The sequence below is a fragment of the Larimichthys crocea genome, chromosome X (genome assembly GCF_000972845.2).
Source record: "Larimichthys crocea isolate SSNF chromosome X, L_crocea_2.0, whole genome shotgun sequence".
NCBI classification, from domain to species: Eukaryota; Metazoa; Chordata; class Actinopteri; family Sciaenidae; genus Larimichthys; species Larimichthys crocea.
This window is the reverse complement of record NC_040020.1, coordinates 10,134,106-10,152,369: the sequence shown is the minus strand read 5'-3', so window position 1 is coordinate 10,152,369 and position 18,264 is coordinate 10,134,106. Positions and strand designations below refer to the sequence as shown.

The 18,264-nt window shown below is 40.5% G+C and overlaps 3 protein-coding genes and 1 long non-coding RNA gene across 4 annotated transcripts; 3 read left to right on the top strand and 1 right to left on the bottom strand.

Annotated features, from left to right (window-relative positions):
- Nucleotides 1-900, top strand: LOC109137883 (uncharacterized). Its single transcript, XR_003462927.1, has 3 exons — nucleotides 1-141; nucleotides 295-347; nucleotides 432-900. It is a non-coding gene; the product is annotated as an uncharacterized LOC109137883 (long non-coding RNA).
- Nucleotides 901-2,501: 1,601 nt separating this feature from the next.
- LOC113744024 (uncharacterized) lies at nucleotides 2,502-4,880 on the top strand. The gene is made up of 5 exons (XM_027282427.1): nucleotides 2,502-2,689; nucleotides 2,867-3,265; nucleotides 4,118-4,264; nucleotides 4,414-4,466; nucleotides 4,551-4,880. Exons 1-5 carry the CDS (start codon nucleotides 2,653-2,655, stop codon nucleotides 4,677-4,679), a joined length of 765 nt encoding a protein of 254 aa, XP_027138228.1. The 5' UTR covers nucleotides 2,502-2,652; the 3' UTR covers nucleotides 4,680-4,880.
- A 1,969-nt stretch (nucleotides 4,881-6,849) lies between these two features.
- LOC109137880 (uncharacterized) lies at nucleotides 6,850-10,236 on the top strand. The gene is made up of 6 exons (XM_019256343.2): nucleotides 6,850-7,379; nucleotides 8,058-8,259; nucleotides 8,438-8,800; nucleotides 9,628-9,759; nucleotides 9,855-9,907; nucleotides 9,992-10,236. Exons 2-6 carry the CDS (start codon nucleotides 8,223-8,225, stop codon nucleotides 10,118-10,120), a joined length of 714 nt encoding a protein of 237 aa, XP_019111888.2. The 5' UTR covers nucleotides 6,850-7,379; nucleotides 8,058-8,222; the 3' UTR covers nucleotides 10,121-10,236.
- A 2,100-nt stretch (nucleotides 10,237-12,336) lies between these two features.
- On the bottom strand, nucleotides 12,337-14,379 carry LOC109137881 (uncharacterized). Its single transcript, XM_027282428.1, has 5 exons — nucleotides 14,237-14,379; nucleotides 13,662-14,060; nucleotides 13,252-13,398; nucleotides 13,046-13,098; nucleotides 12,337-12,961 (listed from the first exon to the last, which is right to left on the bottom strand). Exons 1-5 carry the CDS (start codon nucleotides 14,271-14,273, stop codon nucleotides 12,833-12,835), a joined length of 765 nt encoding a protein of 254 aa, XP_027138229.1. The 5' UTR covers nucleotides 14,274-14,379; the 3' UTR covers nucleotides 12,337-12,832.
- Nucleotides 14,380-18,264: the final 3,885 nt, after the last annotated feature.

The window sequence follows — 18,264 nt, the reverse complement described above, 5'->3', positions numbered from 1 at the left end:
GTGAGACTCATCACCGTGATCAAGATCCTCCACGAGACTGTGATATGTGCTGGATGCTGCTGTTCTCTCTGTGTCCATCGTTTGCTGTTCTCTCCTCTCTCCTCTCCTCTCTTGTGGTTTATCGCCTCTGTAATAAAAAAGGTAACTATCACATATCTCACTTTTTAAGCTTCATGTGTTAATGTCAGAAATATCCTTTATAACAAATCGGTAAAACTCGAATGAAACCTGGATTTCTGGAAGCATCATCTTCTGATTTTTTATTCGATCATGATGCTGTTTTTCTCTCTGCAGCTAAAGAAACTCAAGTTGATGAGCGACAGCCTGAAACCAGAGGACTGAATCAGGTGAGTGTGACAGTAGAATATCATGAATCATGTCATTAAATCACTTCATGATCATGACTGTAAACAACAAATGTCAAATCTTAGGATGAAGATGTGTGTTACGCTGCGCTGGAGATCCGTCAGACATCAAACAGACCAAAGAAGAAGAAAACCCAGAGTTCTGACTTCAGCACCTATTCTGCCATCAATACTTCGAGGGCGTCGAGGGCCTGAAACTAAAGAAAATGAATCGTCTGATGATGATCGATAATCAATAATCTGTAGGGATGTATAGAGACCATTCTGTCCATCATTGTTAGTGATATGTATGAAAATGTATAAGCATCAAATACAGGGTGTCTTTGTTTGGTTGGTTTTTCTAGCTGAAAGCATGTTGTCACTTCTCCTACATACAGTTGTTGATTCCACTTCCACTGCTTCTTACTGTTTCTCACTGTCCTATCATCGCTGTTAGTGTCAGTCACCACAGTGTACAGTCATTCTTATGTGTATTGTATTTAAACTCTATATCTCTTGTATCTTATTTCCTTGCCATAGAAGTAATAAAAAAATAACTAAAAAGAAGATTTGGTTGTGATGTCTGCGTCTCTGTAACAACACACGATCGGTGTTAGACTAATATTTGAATTTTGAAGTGTTCCTGAGTCCACGTAGTAATATCCGTTATACAGTCATGTCAGTTTTTAGTGCAGTGCTGCCTGAGGAGTCGACGATCACGGATGTTCAGTGTTGGCTTTGGGCCTTGCCTCTCATGCATCAATACATGTTTATGATTCAGCATAATATAAGTCAACGTATATGTCAGATATTAGGATGGAGAGTTGTGTTATGCTGCACAAAAGCCAAATCGTTGCACAGTTTTTTTCCACTAAGAAGTTACAAGACAATCAACACAGTTGTGTCAGCTCAATAACATCGTGTCAGCCATGTGATCAGGCCAACAGGAAACCCACATAAAAGACAAAGCAGCCCCTCATGCAGGCGGACTGAAGCTGACGATCACTGGCCTGTTGAAGGTGTTATTGCATAGTTTCACTTTGTACTAAACACCACTCCTTCACTATTGGTACCACTGCATAACACAAGTCCAATCATTTTGTCAACAAAGTTGAGAAGTTAAAACTGAAAAGCATTCATCTATCAGTTTGTCCATTAGAGTACCAAATACTCAGGACTGCAAGGAAACACAATAATAATGATGATGATGATGTAAAAAGATACTCCACGTTGTGTCAGGACATGACTGCTGGGTGTGTTTACTGATGCAACAAAGCACACGGTGTGAGCACCACCTACCTATGTTTCTACAGACTGTTTCTACATTGGTTCAGAATCTCTGGCACACTGAGGTCGAGTAAGTATAAAGGCCTTTACAAGGATGAGCTGGGTATTCAGCAGGAACAAGTTCAAATGCGACTGAGACTTTCTTAGACTGAGCAATGCACATCAAAGAGGACAGAAGCCTTGATACAAGCACTGAGGTGAATGAGCAAGAGAACAAACACCTCAAGGAAGCCTTGAAAGCTTGTGGCCAACACAAACTGTGCTACAAGAAGAGAAACTCTGGACGATCCTGGGAACAAGACTCAACAATCAACTACCTTACTCCGGTATGACTGACCCCATCTTTCATTGACCAGTATGTAGGATTTAGTGGCATCTAGTGGTGTAGTTGTTCATTGTAAAGAGAAAGTATGATGGCCATCAAAAACATGAAAGGCCGTATCCAGAACCAGTGTTTAATTTGTCCGTTCTGGGTCAATGTTGAAACACGGCAGTTCAACAACGACGAATGCATAGTTGTGCAAATTATATTACATTTCATACACACTGGACCCTTTAAATTCAAGACTTTCCACTAAATATTGATTTCATGCTTTTTGCTCCCTCTAGTAAGGAAACTCTTTGTCATTTCACTGTCTAGGACAGCCGCTCGTCCACTCCTTTTCTATCTTTAAAATAGCGACTCGCTGTAGATATGTATGAACTATTCTATATCATAAGAAACGTACTTTTTTAAAGTCAAGTCTGTAATAATACAGATTCATGTAACTGTACAGTCAATAAAAGCACTACTGTAGAGATGTAGTCTCTAGTTGAAGTGTTATCTGAAGAAATCTTATGTTATCTTTACATCTAAACCCTCACTGAGCGTCAAACCAATAGAAAACAACCACAGAAGAAAATGTTCCATTCAACCAGCCAATCACACTTTACATTTCCTTTGATGGAAAGTCTACGCATGTCATGACATCCGGTAGTGAGACGTGTTTCTTTGTCATTTGACTCTCGGCCATCTTCACACATGGACGTGCTGCACATTCTTCTGATCGCTCTCTTCGGTAATTCATTAATTAAACATTTTTATGATTTAATTACAATTCTTGGGTTCAATTTTGAAACTAATTCTCACATATTTTCTCATTGTTGTTGTTGTGTTGAGTAGAATCTGCATCTGCTTTAATGTGAAAACACTGAGCTCATTTCAAACAGCTTTTATGATTGTGTTTGTATTCCAGGAGTTGTTTCTTACAGTCATGGTCAGATTTCTGGATCAGAGTTGGAGGTGACAGCCAGACCAGGAGACAACATCACTCTCTACTGTGGCTGCAAAACCTCAAGTGGAGAAACCATTGTGTGGTACAGGAACTGCTCTCATGAGAACCAACCTTCTCTCAACATAAGATACTATTGCCCACGTGAATCTAAACTAGAATCCACTGTAAATCCCATTCCTCGTTTCTACTTTGTGAGAAACAATTCCTCTAACTCCTATGACCTGATGATCACAAACATCACTGATTCGGATGAGGGCCTCTACTACTGTGGAATTGAACTACTCAAACAGCATGATAAGGATACAAATCTTCGCAAAGCTGAGTTCAGATATGGCAACGTCACAACAAGGATCAAAATCAGTGAGTATTGTGATCTGAATTATCTTTGGGCCTCAAATATCTGTGAGTGAATGTCGTCAAATCTGTGACCTCATTCATCTTGAGTCATAAATGTATTTCATGAAGAGAGAACAGGCACAAATACAGTTAAAGCAACATTGTGCAACTTTGCATTAGAATTTTTTTCTCACACTAGCTGGGTCACCCGGACTGTGATCTTAGAGCACCGGGTAAAGTGTTTGTGTTTGTACCACGGGCGTTTTAAACCTCCAAGAGGTGGAGGTTTACAGGTCTATATAAGGTCTATCTAGGTAGTAAGACACGAGTAAAGTTAACAAGAGTAAGTCTGGGACTGACTTTTAGTGAAAGCTTGGTGAAGTAAAAGGCTGAAAGACAGACGCAGAGATGGACTGACTGCTGTTGGACTAGTAAGGCTGATAAGTCTTGTGCTGTTGAACTTAATGTTGTTTAGGAGCCGCTACTTTTAAATAATGTAATCACTGTACTCTGGCTTCCTTTCACAGTCTAAAGACACGCACTTAAAAGGTTAATTGATGATTCTAAATTGCCCGAAGGTGTGAATGGTTTTTTGCCTCTATGTGCTATGTGATGACCTGGAGACTTGTCCAGGCTATACCCTGCCTCTCGCCCAAAGTCAGCTGGGATAGGCTCCAGCCTCACTGTGACCCTGATGAGGATGAGCGGTTACAGATAATGAGTGGATGGATGGTATTTGACTCTAAAATTGCTGGAATTAAATGAAAATCTAACAAACCAGAGACGTACAAATAGGAATGGATATTTATTTAAAGACAATTCTGAAGTGGTATCAAAAATGAGAAGTCCATCAACACAACTTTGTTTTTGATCCAGACTCTAGTGAGACTCATCACCGTGATCAAGATCCTCCAGGAGACTGTGATATGTGCTGGATGCTGCTGTTCTCTCTGTGTCCATCGTTTGCTGTTCTCTCCTCTCTCCTGTCCTCTCTTGTGGTTTATCGCCTCTGTAACAAAAAAGGTAACTATCACATATCTCACTTTTTAAGCAAGTTAATGTCAGAAATATCCTTTATAAAAAAATCGGTAAAACTCGAATGAAACCTGCATTTCTGGAAGCATCATCTTCTAATTTATTATTTGATCATGCTGCTGTTTTTCTCTCTGCAGCTAAAGAAACTCAAGTTGATCAGCGACAGCCTGAAACCAGAGGACTGAATCAGGTGAGTGTGACAGTAGAATATCATGAATCATGTCATTAAATCACTTCATGATCATGACTGTAAACAACAAATGTCAAATCTTAGGATGAAGATGTGTGTTACGCTGCGCTGGAGATCCGTCAGACATCAAACAGACCAAAGAAGAAGAAAACCCAGAGTTCTGACTTCAGCACCTATTCTGCCATCAATACTTCGAGGGCGTCGAGGGCCTGAAACTAAAGAAAATGAATCGTCTGATGATGACTGGTAATGAATAATCTGCAGGGATGCATAGAGACCATTCTGTCCATCATTGTTAGTGATATGTATGAAAATGTATAAGCATCAAATACAGGGTGTCTTTGTTTGGTTGGTTTTTCGAGCTGAAAGCATGTTGTCACCTCTCCTACATACAGTTGTTGATTCCACTTCCACTGCTTTTTACTGTTTGTTCACTGTCCTATCATCACTGTTAGTGTCAGTCACCACAGTGTACAGTCATTCCTATGTGTGTTGTATTTAAACTCTATATCTCTTGTATCTTATTTCCTTGCCATAGAAGTAATAAAAAAATAACTAAAAAGAAGATTTGGTTGTGATGTCTGCGTCTCTGTAACAACACACGATCAATGTTAGACTAATATTTGAGTTTTGAAGTGTTCCTGAGTCCATGTAGTAATATCCGTTATACAGTCATGTCAGTTTTTAGTGCAGTGCTGCCTGAGGAGTCGACGATCACGGACGTTCAGTGTTGGCTTTGGGCTTTGCCTCTTACATAAATAGACTTCTGGATTCTCTGTGTTGTTGTTTTTTTGAGCATTCAACAACTTTCACAGTCTTTTGTTCGTCCTGTGCCAAATTTTATGGAACATGATTCAGGTACTGACTTCAGAATAAGTGTATATATACAAAAAAAACAGTTTGAGCTTAATTTAGACTCACAATTATTCATTTAGCTGACGCTTTTATCCAAAGCAACTTTAAGAGAAGGGAAACAATCAAGGTACAGTGTGATAAGAAAGAGTTCGAGCAGCGTTAGTGCAATGAGCAGTGAGGTAACATGCGACCTTGGTTGGTTGTAGCTGCGTTCTGGATCATCTGAAGGGGTTTCACTGCGCAGACTGGGAGGCCCGTCAGGAGGGCATTACAGTAATCTAGTCTTGAGATGACCACAGCTTGTGTCAGGAGTTGAGTAGCATGTTGAGCTCGGTTGATTTTTCTGATAAATTGCAAAGTGGCATGACCGGGCAACTGGGGCGACATGACTGGAGAAGGTTAGTTGGTCATCAATCATAACCCCTAAGTTTTTCGCCACCCTGGTGGGGGCAAGACATTGGGAGTCAATTTTGATGTTGATGTCATGGTGTTTTGAGCGATTCAACTGGAGGTGATGTGCCTTCATCCCTGTGGAGATATCCAAGCAGCTTTCGAGACCCGTGCAGAGACCATGGGCTCCTTAGGAGGAAATTACAAATAGAGCTGAGTGTCATCTGCATAGCAGTGATAGCAAAAGCCTTGTGAGCAGATATTTGGACCTAGGGAGGTGGTGTAGATAGCAAATATAAGGGGCCCCAGCACCGAACCCTGGGGCACCCCTGTAGTGAGGTGATGAGAAGTGGACAGCTGTCCAATCCAGGATAGTCAGTTAGGATTCAAACCGAGAAAGAGCTGAACCAGAGATGCCCATGTTTGAGAGAATAGTGGCTCAAGACACCTAAAACTAGTCAGAAAAAAGCCAGAGGCCAAACAAGAGAGTGTAAGGTCATTTACAGGAGGTTGCATCATTCTTTATATATATATATAGACCTTTGTCATGGCAGACATTTTGAATTATCAGACAAAATGTATAACTATTAGTACTTATAATTGGTTCGCTGCGTTTGATGGTCTGTAGTTGGGACCTTGGTAGTGTGCATGCCGTCTCATTGACAGTGCTGACTGTGAGAAATGTCTCTTGGTTGCCGTCTTTCCGCTTGCTAAGTGTGAAACTGCAGTTGCGCACATAAACACAGCACAGGTCAAACACATTACGATTATGTTTAATCATGCATTTTATTCAGTCATAGCTTTGCATCAATACATGTTTATGATCCAGCATAATATATGTCAACATATATGTCAGATATTAGGATGAAGATTTGTGTTATGCTACACAAAAGCCAAATTGTTGCACAGTTTTTTTCCCACTAAGCTCAACATCGTGTCAGCCATGTGATCAGGCCAACAGGAAACCCACATAAAAGACAAAGCAGCCCCTCATGCAGGCGGACTGAAGCTGACGATCACTGGCCTGTTGAAGGTGTTATTGCATAGTTTCACTTTGTACTAAACACCACTCCTTCACTATTGGTACCACTGCATAACACAAGTCCAATCATTTTGTCAACAAAGTTGAGAAGTTAAAACTGAAAAGCATTCATCTATCAGTTTGTCCATTAGAGTACCAAATACTCATTCAATATGCTGACCACCTACCTATGTCTCTCTACAGACTGTTTCTGCATTGGTTCAGGATGAGCTCGGTAGTCAGCAGGAACAAGTTCAAATGCGAAGACTTTCTCGGACTGAGCAATGCACATCAAGAAAGACAGAAGCCTTGATACAACTCTGGAGGATCTTTAACAATCTCAGCACCACACAAAGGAAAAACCTCCCCACCATCAAGATTGGATCTCTGGATCAGTGTTGGAGGTCAAAGCAGGAGACTAACCGGGAAGTGCTCTACAGGCCACATGATGAGGACACTGACAGTTTGACAGACTACATTAACTTCTGTACAGAGAACACTGTGCCTACCAGGAAGAGACAGTGTTACTCCAACAACAAATCATGGGTGACCCCTGGGCTAAAGGCCCTGCTGAAGAGGACTTTCAGTTCTCGGGGACGAAGAGAAGAGCTGAGGAGGGTACAGACACAAACCACCATCATACACTGGTAAGTAGACTTTGTAGGACTTGTGTTATGAAGGGTTCATCAAGGTTTCAACACATTTCTTAAATACAGTGAAACCTGTATCATTTTACAGCCACTGTGAGATCTTCAGACTGACATTAAAGGTGGGGTCGATCATACTGGACAAAGATAGTTGATGTTGAGTCTCGTTCCCAAACAAACACCAGCGTGGTCTCTGTGTAGCACTTTGTTTCCAATTTATGTTGGTTTTTTGCAACCTGTTAACTCAACTCAACAATCCACTATCTTTCTCCAGTAAGGAGAAAGCACGATGACTGTGAAAATCACAAAAGGCCGCGTCCAGCACCAGCAAATTATATTATATTTCATACACACTGGACCTTTTTAAGTTAAAGGCTGTCCACTAAATAGTCCATTTTTTTTTGCAGACAATACTTCTTTGCTCCCTCTATTAAGGAAACTCTTTGTCATTTCACTGTCTAGGACAGATGCTAGTCCACTCCTTTTCTATCTTTAAAATAGCGACTCGCTGTAGATGTGTATGAACTATTCTATATAATAAGAAACGTACTTTTTTAAAGTCAAGTCTGTAATAATACAGATTCATGTAACTGTACAGTGAATAAAAGCACTACTGTAGAGATGTAGTCTCTAGTTGAAGTGTTATCTGAAGAAATCTTATGTTATCTTTATATTTAGACCCTCACTGAGCGTCAAACCAATAGAAAACAACCACAGAAGAAAATGTTCCATTCAACCAGCCAATCACACTTTACATTTCCTTTGATGGAAAGTCTACGCACGTCATGACATCCGGTAGTGAGACGTGTTTCTTTGTCATTTGAGTCTCGGCCATCTTCACACATGGACGTGCTGCACATTCTTCTGATCGCTCTCTTCGGTAATTCATTAATTAAACATTTTTGATGATTTAATTACAATTCTTGGGTTCAATTTTGAAACAAATTCTCACATATGTTCTCATTGTTGTTGTTGTGTTGAGTAGAATCTGCATCTGCTTTAATGTGAAAACACTGAGCTCATTTCAAACAGCTTTTATGATTGTGTTTGTATTCCAGGAGTTGTTTCTTACAGTCATGGTCAGATTTCTGGATCAGAGTTGGAGGTGACAGCCAGACCAGGAGACAACGTCACTCTCTACTGTGACTGCAAAAAATCAAGTGGAGTTTACATCGTGTGGTACAGGAACTGCTCTCATGAGAACCAACCTTCTCTTGTCCTATCATACGAGTTTACATCAAAACTAATGTCTGATCATATAAATCCCATTCCTCGTTTCTACTTTGTGAGAAATGATTCCTCGTATGACCTGATGATCATGAACGTCACTGATTTGGATGAAGGTCTCTACTACTGTGGAAAATCCATTGGTCGCAGAGGTGAATACAGATATGGCAACATCACAACAAGGATCATAATCAGTGAGTATTGTGATTTTTCTTTGGGCCTGAAACATTTATGTGTGAACGTGGTGCTGTGCTATATATGAAATATGTGTGATATATAGATTTCTTGTTTTCCCTCTGATGTTCTCCGTCTCAACTCAGAGTTTCCTGATAGACGTTAAAGTAAACTGCTGACGACTGACAACCGTATGAATCATTGGTCAGTTCGGCAGTAGAAACAGAGTTCACAGGAGTTCAGGATGTCTTGTGTTGAAAAGTTTATTGAAGTTTTGTCAGGGAGAATGTAAGTTGTCCTCTCCGGTTCTTCTATATACCCTCAGGCTAATGCCTCAACTTGTATCCCTAGATGGTGAGTAGTCTACGAACAACTAAATATGTTTATTATTAGTGATTTGGCATTGTAATCTGACTCTATAGAGGCTTTTACATTGTGTACCTATCGTGTCTAAGGATTGAGACAGCCCTGTCCTCTGACCTCAGTTACCATAATGATATGATGATGAAACATAAGCGTACAGCTGCTCAGCATATGAGGTAGAAGAATCTAATTTCCCCATAACAATCCAAGATTTAAAACTATTCTCAGGACATATGTGTGTAAACCCCGCAGCTTCTATGGACATAATGACAGAAGGGATGAGACTGAAGAAGACGTTTACGGAGGAAGAGAAAAGAGAACGTGGGCTACAATAGTTAAAACAGTTAAAATGTCTTGCGTTAATGACCATGTTTGATGTTTGATGAAGTTGTTGTCTAGTTTTTGATCATAAGTAATGAGAACGGATATTTCTTTAAAGACCAGTTGAAAAAAGTCCATCAACACATCTTTGTTCTTGTTCTAGAAACCAGTGATCAAGATCCTCCACGAGACTGTGGTTTGTGCCGGATGCTGCTGTTCTCTCTGTGTCCATCGTTTGCTGTTCTCTCCTCTCTCCTCTCCTCTCTTGTGGTTTATCGCCTCTGTAACAAAAAAGGTAACTATCACATATCTCACTTTTTAAGCTTCATGTGTTAATGTCAGAAATATCCTTTGCGGTGGCGTGTCATGATGCTGTTTTTCTCTCTGCAGCTAAAGAAACTCAAGTTGATCGGCGACAGCCTGAAACCAGAGGACTGAATCAGGTGAGTGTGACAGTAGAATATCATGAATCATGTCATTGAATCACTTCATGATCATGACTGTAAACAACAAATGTCAAATCTTAGGATGAAGATGTGTGTTACGCTGCGCTGGAGATCCGTCAGACATCAAACAGACCAAAGAAGAAGAAAACCCAGAGTTCTGACTTCAGCACCTATTCTGCCATCAATACTTCGAGGGCGTCGAGGGCCTGAAACTAAAGAAAATGAATCGTCTGATGGTGACTGGTAATGAATAATCTGTAGGGATGCATAGAGACCATTCTGTCCATCATTGTTAGTGATATGTATGAAAATGTATAAGCATCAAATACATCAAATACGTCTGCGTCTCTGTAACAACACATTTTAGGTGTTAGACCAATATTTGTGTGTTCCTGAGCCCATGAAGAAATATCCTTTATACAATCATGTGTGTTTCTAGTGCAGCACTGCCTGAGGGTCAAAGGTCACGGCCATTCGATGTTGGTTTTTGAGCCTTGCCTCTTACGTGCAGAGATTTTCTTTTAATGATTGATTATTACAGTTATTTGATGATGCGCCATGTTTGCCTGTTGAATGATCCAAACAGGTGTTTTGTTTTTTTAATCCTGTCCAAACTTTTATGGAAAATGTTTCAGGTGTTACATTAAGACTGATTAAATATTTTATATTGTATTGTGATATGTTGGGTGTTATATTATGATGAATATATATTCATGTCTGCAGCTTAAGGAACCTGACACCAGAGACCAAACAAGAGAGAGAATAAGGTCATTTAAGAGCAGGAAGTTGCATCATTCTTCATATGTGTAGACCTCTGTCATGACAGACATTTGATAGTCCAGGGGTGGGGCCCTGCTATTGTATACACTGTCTAAATGACATATCTCACTGGCAAACCTGAACATGACTGAGTCATCGTTAGTGATACAGTACACAGTGCAGTTTTTCATCAACAAAGTGTTGACCGTGAGAAAAGTCTGTTGGTTGTCGTCTTCACACTTTTGCAGTTTCACACATAAACACAGCACAGGTCAAACACATTACACAAGTGTTTAATCATGCATTTTAGTTTTGCATCAATACATGTTTATGATCCAGCATAATATACGTCAACGCATATGTCAAATGATTAGGATGAAGATTTGTGTTATGCTGCACAAAAGCCAGATTGTGCACAGTTTTTTTTTTCAATGCAATGTACATGAATAACATTGTGTAAGCCATGTGATCAGGCCAACAGGAAACCCACATAAAAGACAAACACAGCCCCTCATGCAGGCGGAATGAAGCTGGCCTGTTGAAGGTGTCGGTGCATGGTTTCAGTATTCGCTACACACCACTACTCCGCTCTTTAGTGTAGCGTTCTCAGTCCGGTGTAGGCCACGACTGCAGCCCAATGCAATGTCCAAGCACAGAACTAAAAATGTAAAAGGATCCATCCACCGATTTGTCCAGTCCAAGTACCAAATGCTTCTGGCAAGGAAACATAATAATGAAGGAGTCTCTGTGACGCATAGGTCAAGTAAGTATAAACCTGAGAGGTGAAAGCCTTTACAAACATGAGCTCGGTAGTCAGCAGGAACAAGTTCAAATGCAAAGGCTTCATAGACAATAGAGTTTCTTAGACTGAGCAATGCACATCAAAGAGGACAGAAGCCTTCATACAAGCGCTGAGGTGAATGAGCAAGAGAACAAACACCTCAAGGAAGCCTTGAAAGCTTGTGGCCAACACAAACTGTGCTACACGAAGAGAAACTCTTCTTTATCCCAGCAAGAAAAACTCCCTCACAATCAAGACCGCACACCCAAATACAAGCAAAGTAACACACAACGTCCGATGCAGAGATAACTGCACAGATCTGCCGTTCAGACGAAATGACTGCTGAGCAAGAGTCGGCTCCTCAGATCAATACTTCACACCATCTAAAGGACATGGGTCACTGCTTTGAGAGTGAATGAGGTCATCTATGTCAATCTGAAAAAGAAACTGTGAGGTGCGCCTCCCCGGGGGGGAATGAGGGACAGATAATAGTACTCGTTTACTGAGTCACATCTTCTCTGGATACACAACAAAAAAAAAACTACTGAATAATGATGTAAAACAACATATCACACTGGTCATTAAACAGTTTCTTGTGTTTGGTTCATTGGGCTACGTGCTACCAGTGATGTTCTCCTTCTCCTTTGGTCTGACGGATATCTAGGTCAACACTTGTTGTTTATGCACCGATGGAATATTTTAAATCCACTGCATGTTTGATATGTAGAGATAAGGATGCAAAGAAATAGCACATCTGTCACTTCACCGACGCTGGCATCTGAGTATGAAACCACTTTCACACTGCCTCGGTCACAGATATGACGTCAGAGACGGGCGTCCAAAAGTAGCTGTGGTGGCTGCAGAGCTGCTGATTTGTGCCGAGGCTTCGGTCTGCCTGCACGGTATGCTCTGTTGTTCAGTGAGGGGCTGTTTGTCATTGTGGGTTTCCTGCGAGCTGCTAAGGTCTTTGAGGTGGGATGTCACCTCTATATTGTTTTGCAGCTTCTTGGAAGCTGCGTGGCAAGGTCATCTTTAAATAGAAAAACAAAAGTAAGAACATGAAACTTCAGCCATTGCGGCTTTCGTAGAACTCAAGCTCTGTGGTGAGGGGGTTGGAGCTGATGGCTAACTCGAGATGAAAACAGGAAATTGTGTGAAAAACATTGTGTCTCGTTGCAGAGAAGCAAACGTCACAGACGAAATGACACAAAAAAGACTCCTCATGCTGTCCGCCTTTAAAAACACAGAGACCATTCTGTCGCTTATCCTCCACGTCATTGTTATTGATATGTATGAAAATGTACATGCATAAAACACAGGGTTTCTTTGTTTCCCAACAGATTATTGATTATCGATCATCAGACGATTCATTTTCTTTAGCTTCAGGCCCTCGACGCCCTCGAAGTATTGATGGCAGAATAGGTGCTGAAGTCAGAACTCTGGGTTTTCTTCTTCTTTGGTCTGTTTGATGTCTGACGGATCTCCAGCGCAGCGTAACACACATCTTCATCCTAAGATTTGACATTTGTTGTTTACAGTCATGATCATGAAGTGATTTAATGACATGATTCATGATATTCTACTGTCACACTCACCTGATTCAGTCCTCTGGTTTCAGGCTGTCGCTGATCAACTTGAGTTTCTTTGGCTGCAGAGAGAAAAACAGCATCATGATCAAATAAAAAATCAGAAGATGACGCTTCCAGAAATGCAGGTTTCATTTGAGTTTCATGGATTTGTTATAAAGGATATTTCTGACATGAACACATGAAGCTTAAAAAGTGAGATATGTGATAGTTACCTTTTTTGTTACAGAGGCGATAAACCACAAGAGAGGAGAGGAGAGAGGAGAGAACAGCAAACGATGGACACAGAGAGAACAGCAGCATCCAGCACATATCACAGTCTCCTGGAGGATCTTGATCATGGTGATGAGTCTCACTAGAGTCTGGATCAAAAACAAAGTTGTGTCGATTAGTCTCATTAAACTCTGATCTCACAGAACATACGAATGAAAACATGTTTGTTGTTTCCTTTTGCCGAACACAGGTTTATATGTACATTGAGAGTAATAGTTGAACCAGGAACCCAGAAACACAGATATGTGAAAGAACGAATTCACAGTTGGACTTAAATCCATGATTAAGTCAAATTGTTACATTCACTCACAGATATTTGAGGCCCAAAGATAATTCTGACCACAATACTCACTGATTTTGATCCTTGTTGTGACGTTGCCATATCTGTACTCAGCTTTGGGAGTAATTTTATCCTTGTCGTCCACCTTAGTCTGTTCAGTTCCACAGTAGTAGAGCCCCTCATCCGAATCAGTGACGTTCATGATCATCAGGTCATAGGAGTTAGAGGAATCGTTAACGATGAAGTGGAAACGAGGAATGGGATTTAGAGTGGATTCTGTTGGAGACATTTGTTGATAATAGTATCTTAGGATAAGAGAAGGTTGGTTCTCATGAGAGCAGTTCCTGAACCACACGATGTAAACTCCACTTGATGTTTTGCAGTCACAGTAGAGAGTGACGTTGTCTCCTGGTCTGGCTGTCACCTCCAACTCTGATCCAGAAATCTGACCATGACTGTAAGAAACAACTCCTGGAATACAAACACAATCATAAAAGCTGTTTGAAATGAGCTCAGTGTTTTCACATTAAAGCAGATGCAGATTCTACTCAACACAACAACAACAATGAGAACATATTATTCTCAAAATTAAACTCAACAATTGTAATTAATGTAATTAATTAAAAAATGTTTAATTAATGAATTACCGTAGAGAGCGATCAGAAAAACGAGCAGCACGTCCATGTGTGAAGATGGCCGAGAGTCAAATGACAAAGAAACACGTCTCACTACCGGATGTCATGACATGCGTAGACTTTCCATCAAAGGAAATGTAAAGTGTGATTGGCTGGTTGAATGGAACATTTTCTTCTGTGGTTGTTTTCTATGGGTGTGACGCTCAGTGAGGGTCTAGATGTAAAGATAACATAAGATTTCTTCAGATAACACTTCAACTAGAGACTACATCTCTACAGTAGTGCTTTTATTCACTGTACAGTTACATGAATCTGTTGATGCAGAAAACAGAAGTAGAAAACCATCCATAAACAGGTATGAGATAAAAATGAAATGTAATATAATTTTCACAACTATGCATTCGTCGTTGTTGAACTGCCGTGTTTCAACATTGGCCCAGAACGGACAAATTAAACACTGGTTCTGGATACGGCCTTTCATGTTTTTGATGGCCATCATACTTTCTCTTTACAATGAGCAACTACACCACTAGATGCCACTAAATCCTACATACTGGTCAATGGAAGATGGGGTCAGTCATACCGCAGTAAGGTAGTTGATTGTTGAGTCTTGTTCCCAGGATCGTCCAGAGTTTCTCTTCTTGTAGCACAGTTTGTGTTGGCCACAAGCTTTCAAGGCTTCCTTGAGGTGTTTGTTCTCTTGCTCATTCACCTCAGTGCTTGTATCAAGGCTTCTGTCCTCTTTGATGTGCATTGCTCAGTCTAAGAAAGTCTCAGTCGCATTTGAACTTGTTCCTGCTGAATACCCAGCTCATCCTTGTAACGGCCTTTATACTTACTTGACCTCAGTGTGACAGAGATTCTGAACCAATGTAGAAACAGTCTGTAGTAAACAGTAGTTTACTAACTGTAGTTTACCAGTTTAGTTTACCAATGTAGTAAACAATCTGTCACTTATTTTGATCCTTGTTGTGACAAAGCCATATCTGTACTCAACCCTGTCAGTAATTTTATCCTTCCTGTTATCGTCCACTTCGGACAGTTAAAAAAGTCTCACAGACTCATGAACTATGCAGCATTTTCCATTAAAGGAAGTATAGCCTGTGATTGGCTCGTAAAGTAGAACATTTTCTTCCGTGGTTTACAAGATGTTCCGCAGTTAACCCCAACCCTTCTTGTAAGTGATAATCACTTAATATCTCCCAACGCTGAATCAAAACGACCAAATAATTACTCATGAACATTTTCTGATGTCAGAATCGACTTCAACCTTTTCTCTAGGGACTGTCCACTAAAACAGAACTTGATTTTGTGTCCAACACATGTCATATTTGACTAACGTCTACACTGGTTTCTGCACGTGCCACCTCAGCCATGTGAGGTCAAAGGGTCAAAACTTCATCACCGTAATTTGTAACAACCAAAACACTCCTCAGACTACCGCAATCTGGTGGTTCAGTTAACACACCTGACAAGCTGCAAACATTGCCATAAACATAAAGATCTTTTTCTCATTTTCTCCACCACGAACGTTCTACAAAAATGATGCAAGGCCGTCGTGTCTCTTCTCTAGAACCTGCATTGTACTCAAACAAATGGCTGCTGTTAACAAAAACATCACATGATTGATAGAAGTGGGCGTCATCCTCCTATGTAATGACGTACCGGATCTCGCCCTGTTTCTTCCCCGGAAGCGGACAGGTAGGTTGTGGCGGGCACATTTCCACACACCTGGTAGGTTTTTCTCATCTGTTTGTGTGTGAACACCTGAGTTAGAGCTGCCAGATGTGCAGGGATGTGTGTGTTGTCATGACCATTTTCCTTTGTCTGTGTGTGCGCCACAAAGTGTCACATTCTCCAAACTGAAAGTGACATAGAACAAGAACAGATCTATAAATGACAGAGGCTTTTAAAGCTTTAGTTAAGAGTAAGGTTCTAATATGAAGACTATGACATTATACAGTATATATATATATATATATGACGTGTTCCTTGTGCACCTATTACTGCAGTCATGTCAGATCATCATTTTTTAAATGTGTTTTAATTGAAAACCATCAGCCTTATCCTGAGGTCAGCATGTGTATTATTGGAAATATGTATTCAAGTCAAAATAAAACGTTGTCGTTCTTTATTACAGTCACAGTTTCTGAGCCAATGATACAACAGCTGTGCTCGACAGACAGATAAATATACAAATATATTAAATATATATTTGCAGTGAGGACAACGAGCCGTTAAAACGTGGCGTAGCTGCAGCGAAGCAAAGCATTGGTTTGAATCTTGCGGCTTTGTCTTCACAGTGACAGTTCATCGGAGTTATTTGAGTTCAACAGAGGTTTCTGACCTCGTTTCCATTTATACACGAACGCTTTGTTTGCTGAGAGATTCAGCGTGTGGTTTCATGCATGCTCTCAGATAGGTCACACTGATGCTGCTACATATTGTGGTTATTTATTTTTGAACCGTTTCGTTGTGATTTATTTTATTTTTTTGTTAATGTCCAACTTCAGAGAGAATATAATCACAGATGATCTATGCACTATCTTCCCTTTGAGGTGTTTTTTAAGCAGCGTGCTCTACAGCGAAAGCCAAGTTTCACCCAGCAGAGGGGCGTAGCTATGCATAGCACAATATATGGAATTCAAATATTTTGCACTAAGCTGTCATGATTTGAACCTAAATCAATCAACAGCTCTATTAAATACACATACAGTGTTTTTGATCTGATGAGGTTGTTTGAGGGTTTAGTCCCATTGTGAATTGATGACTGTTACGGACCTCAAGGCCCGAAACATATTTAAAGAAAACATAAAGACAAAAGTTGTCATTAAACCAATAATAATTTTTATTAATTCAAAAACAAACGAAATAATTCCCCAAGAAAACAACAAAACTAAAGGGTTGGAGGTTCCTGGCCAAAACAAACAAAACGAGAGAGAGAACACTGAGCCAGCCAACGGCCGTCGCACCCAGCATCCACTCCCAAACTAAGCCTGCCTAAACCCACTACCTAAATGAAAAGAAAAGACCGAAAACAGGACTACCAAGGAACCCCCGAACCAAAGCTAAAATAACAAAACCCAAACGGCTCCTGGCATCCAGAGCCTCACCTTCACACCGGATCACCTGCAGGGAAGAGAGAGAGAGAGAGAGACACCTCTTTAAGTAAGCTCATGCTGATGAGACAATGAGTCTCACCTGGGGTCTCCTCTGTGCAGAGAGAGAGAGAGAGAGAAAGAGAGAGGGCCACATGTAACAATGACATCAATGTTTGATGTCTGTGTTTTAAAGTCTTGAAACCAGCCAGGCTGGACTTAGTATTATATCTCTAAACTGTGATCTGGTTTAGTTTGTAAACCCAGTATACTGCTGCAGCAAGTTGGACCTACTTGATGTATGATTCAGAGTAAACACCCCTCAGGTCTGAGTGACACTTTCCTGACCTCTAGTGGAGATCTTAAGGAAAATCTTCCTCACTCTGACATCACCATAGCTGCAGGAATGTTGCATTAAAACTAATAATTATAGTAATAGAGTAATTAAATTTATGGCAGCAGATTAGTGGTTCAGGGTTTTGACCTGATTTGAACATCAAGTTAAAATGCATTTCTAAAGTTGTTGAATTTTGGTTATTATTATGTTAAATATTTACCACATAGAATATTTTTTTTTAGCTCCGGATGCTGGTGAAGAGCTGAGTCCTTACCACAGCATCCTGGCTTCGATCCCAGTCTGAGGCCAGTTGTCTTCTGTCTCCCTGAGATGTCCTATCCAATAAAGGCTGAAAATATTATTAATAAAAAGTCTATGTCTTGCATTTGTTGTCTGGGAATAACTGTGGTCTCAGCCCCTTTCTATGCATTCAAACTTGCACTACTGGCACTATGTATATTTTCATCACAAGGTGGTGCCATTGTGCTTTGAGCTGCTCAGTGTAGCTGGTCTAATGCAGGTGTGTTTACCTGTTCACAGCCACTAAGTTCTCACTTAGTGATTGATATCTAATTAATATCAAACCGTGGCAGCAGACTGACCAA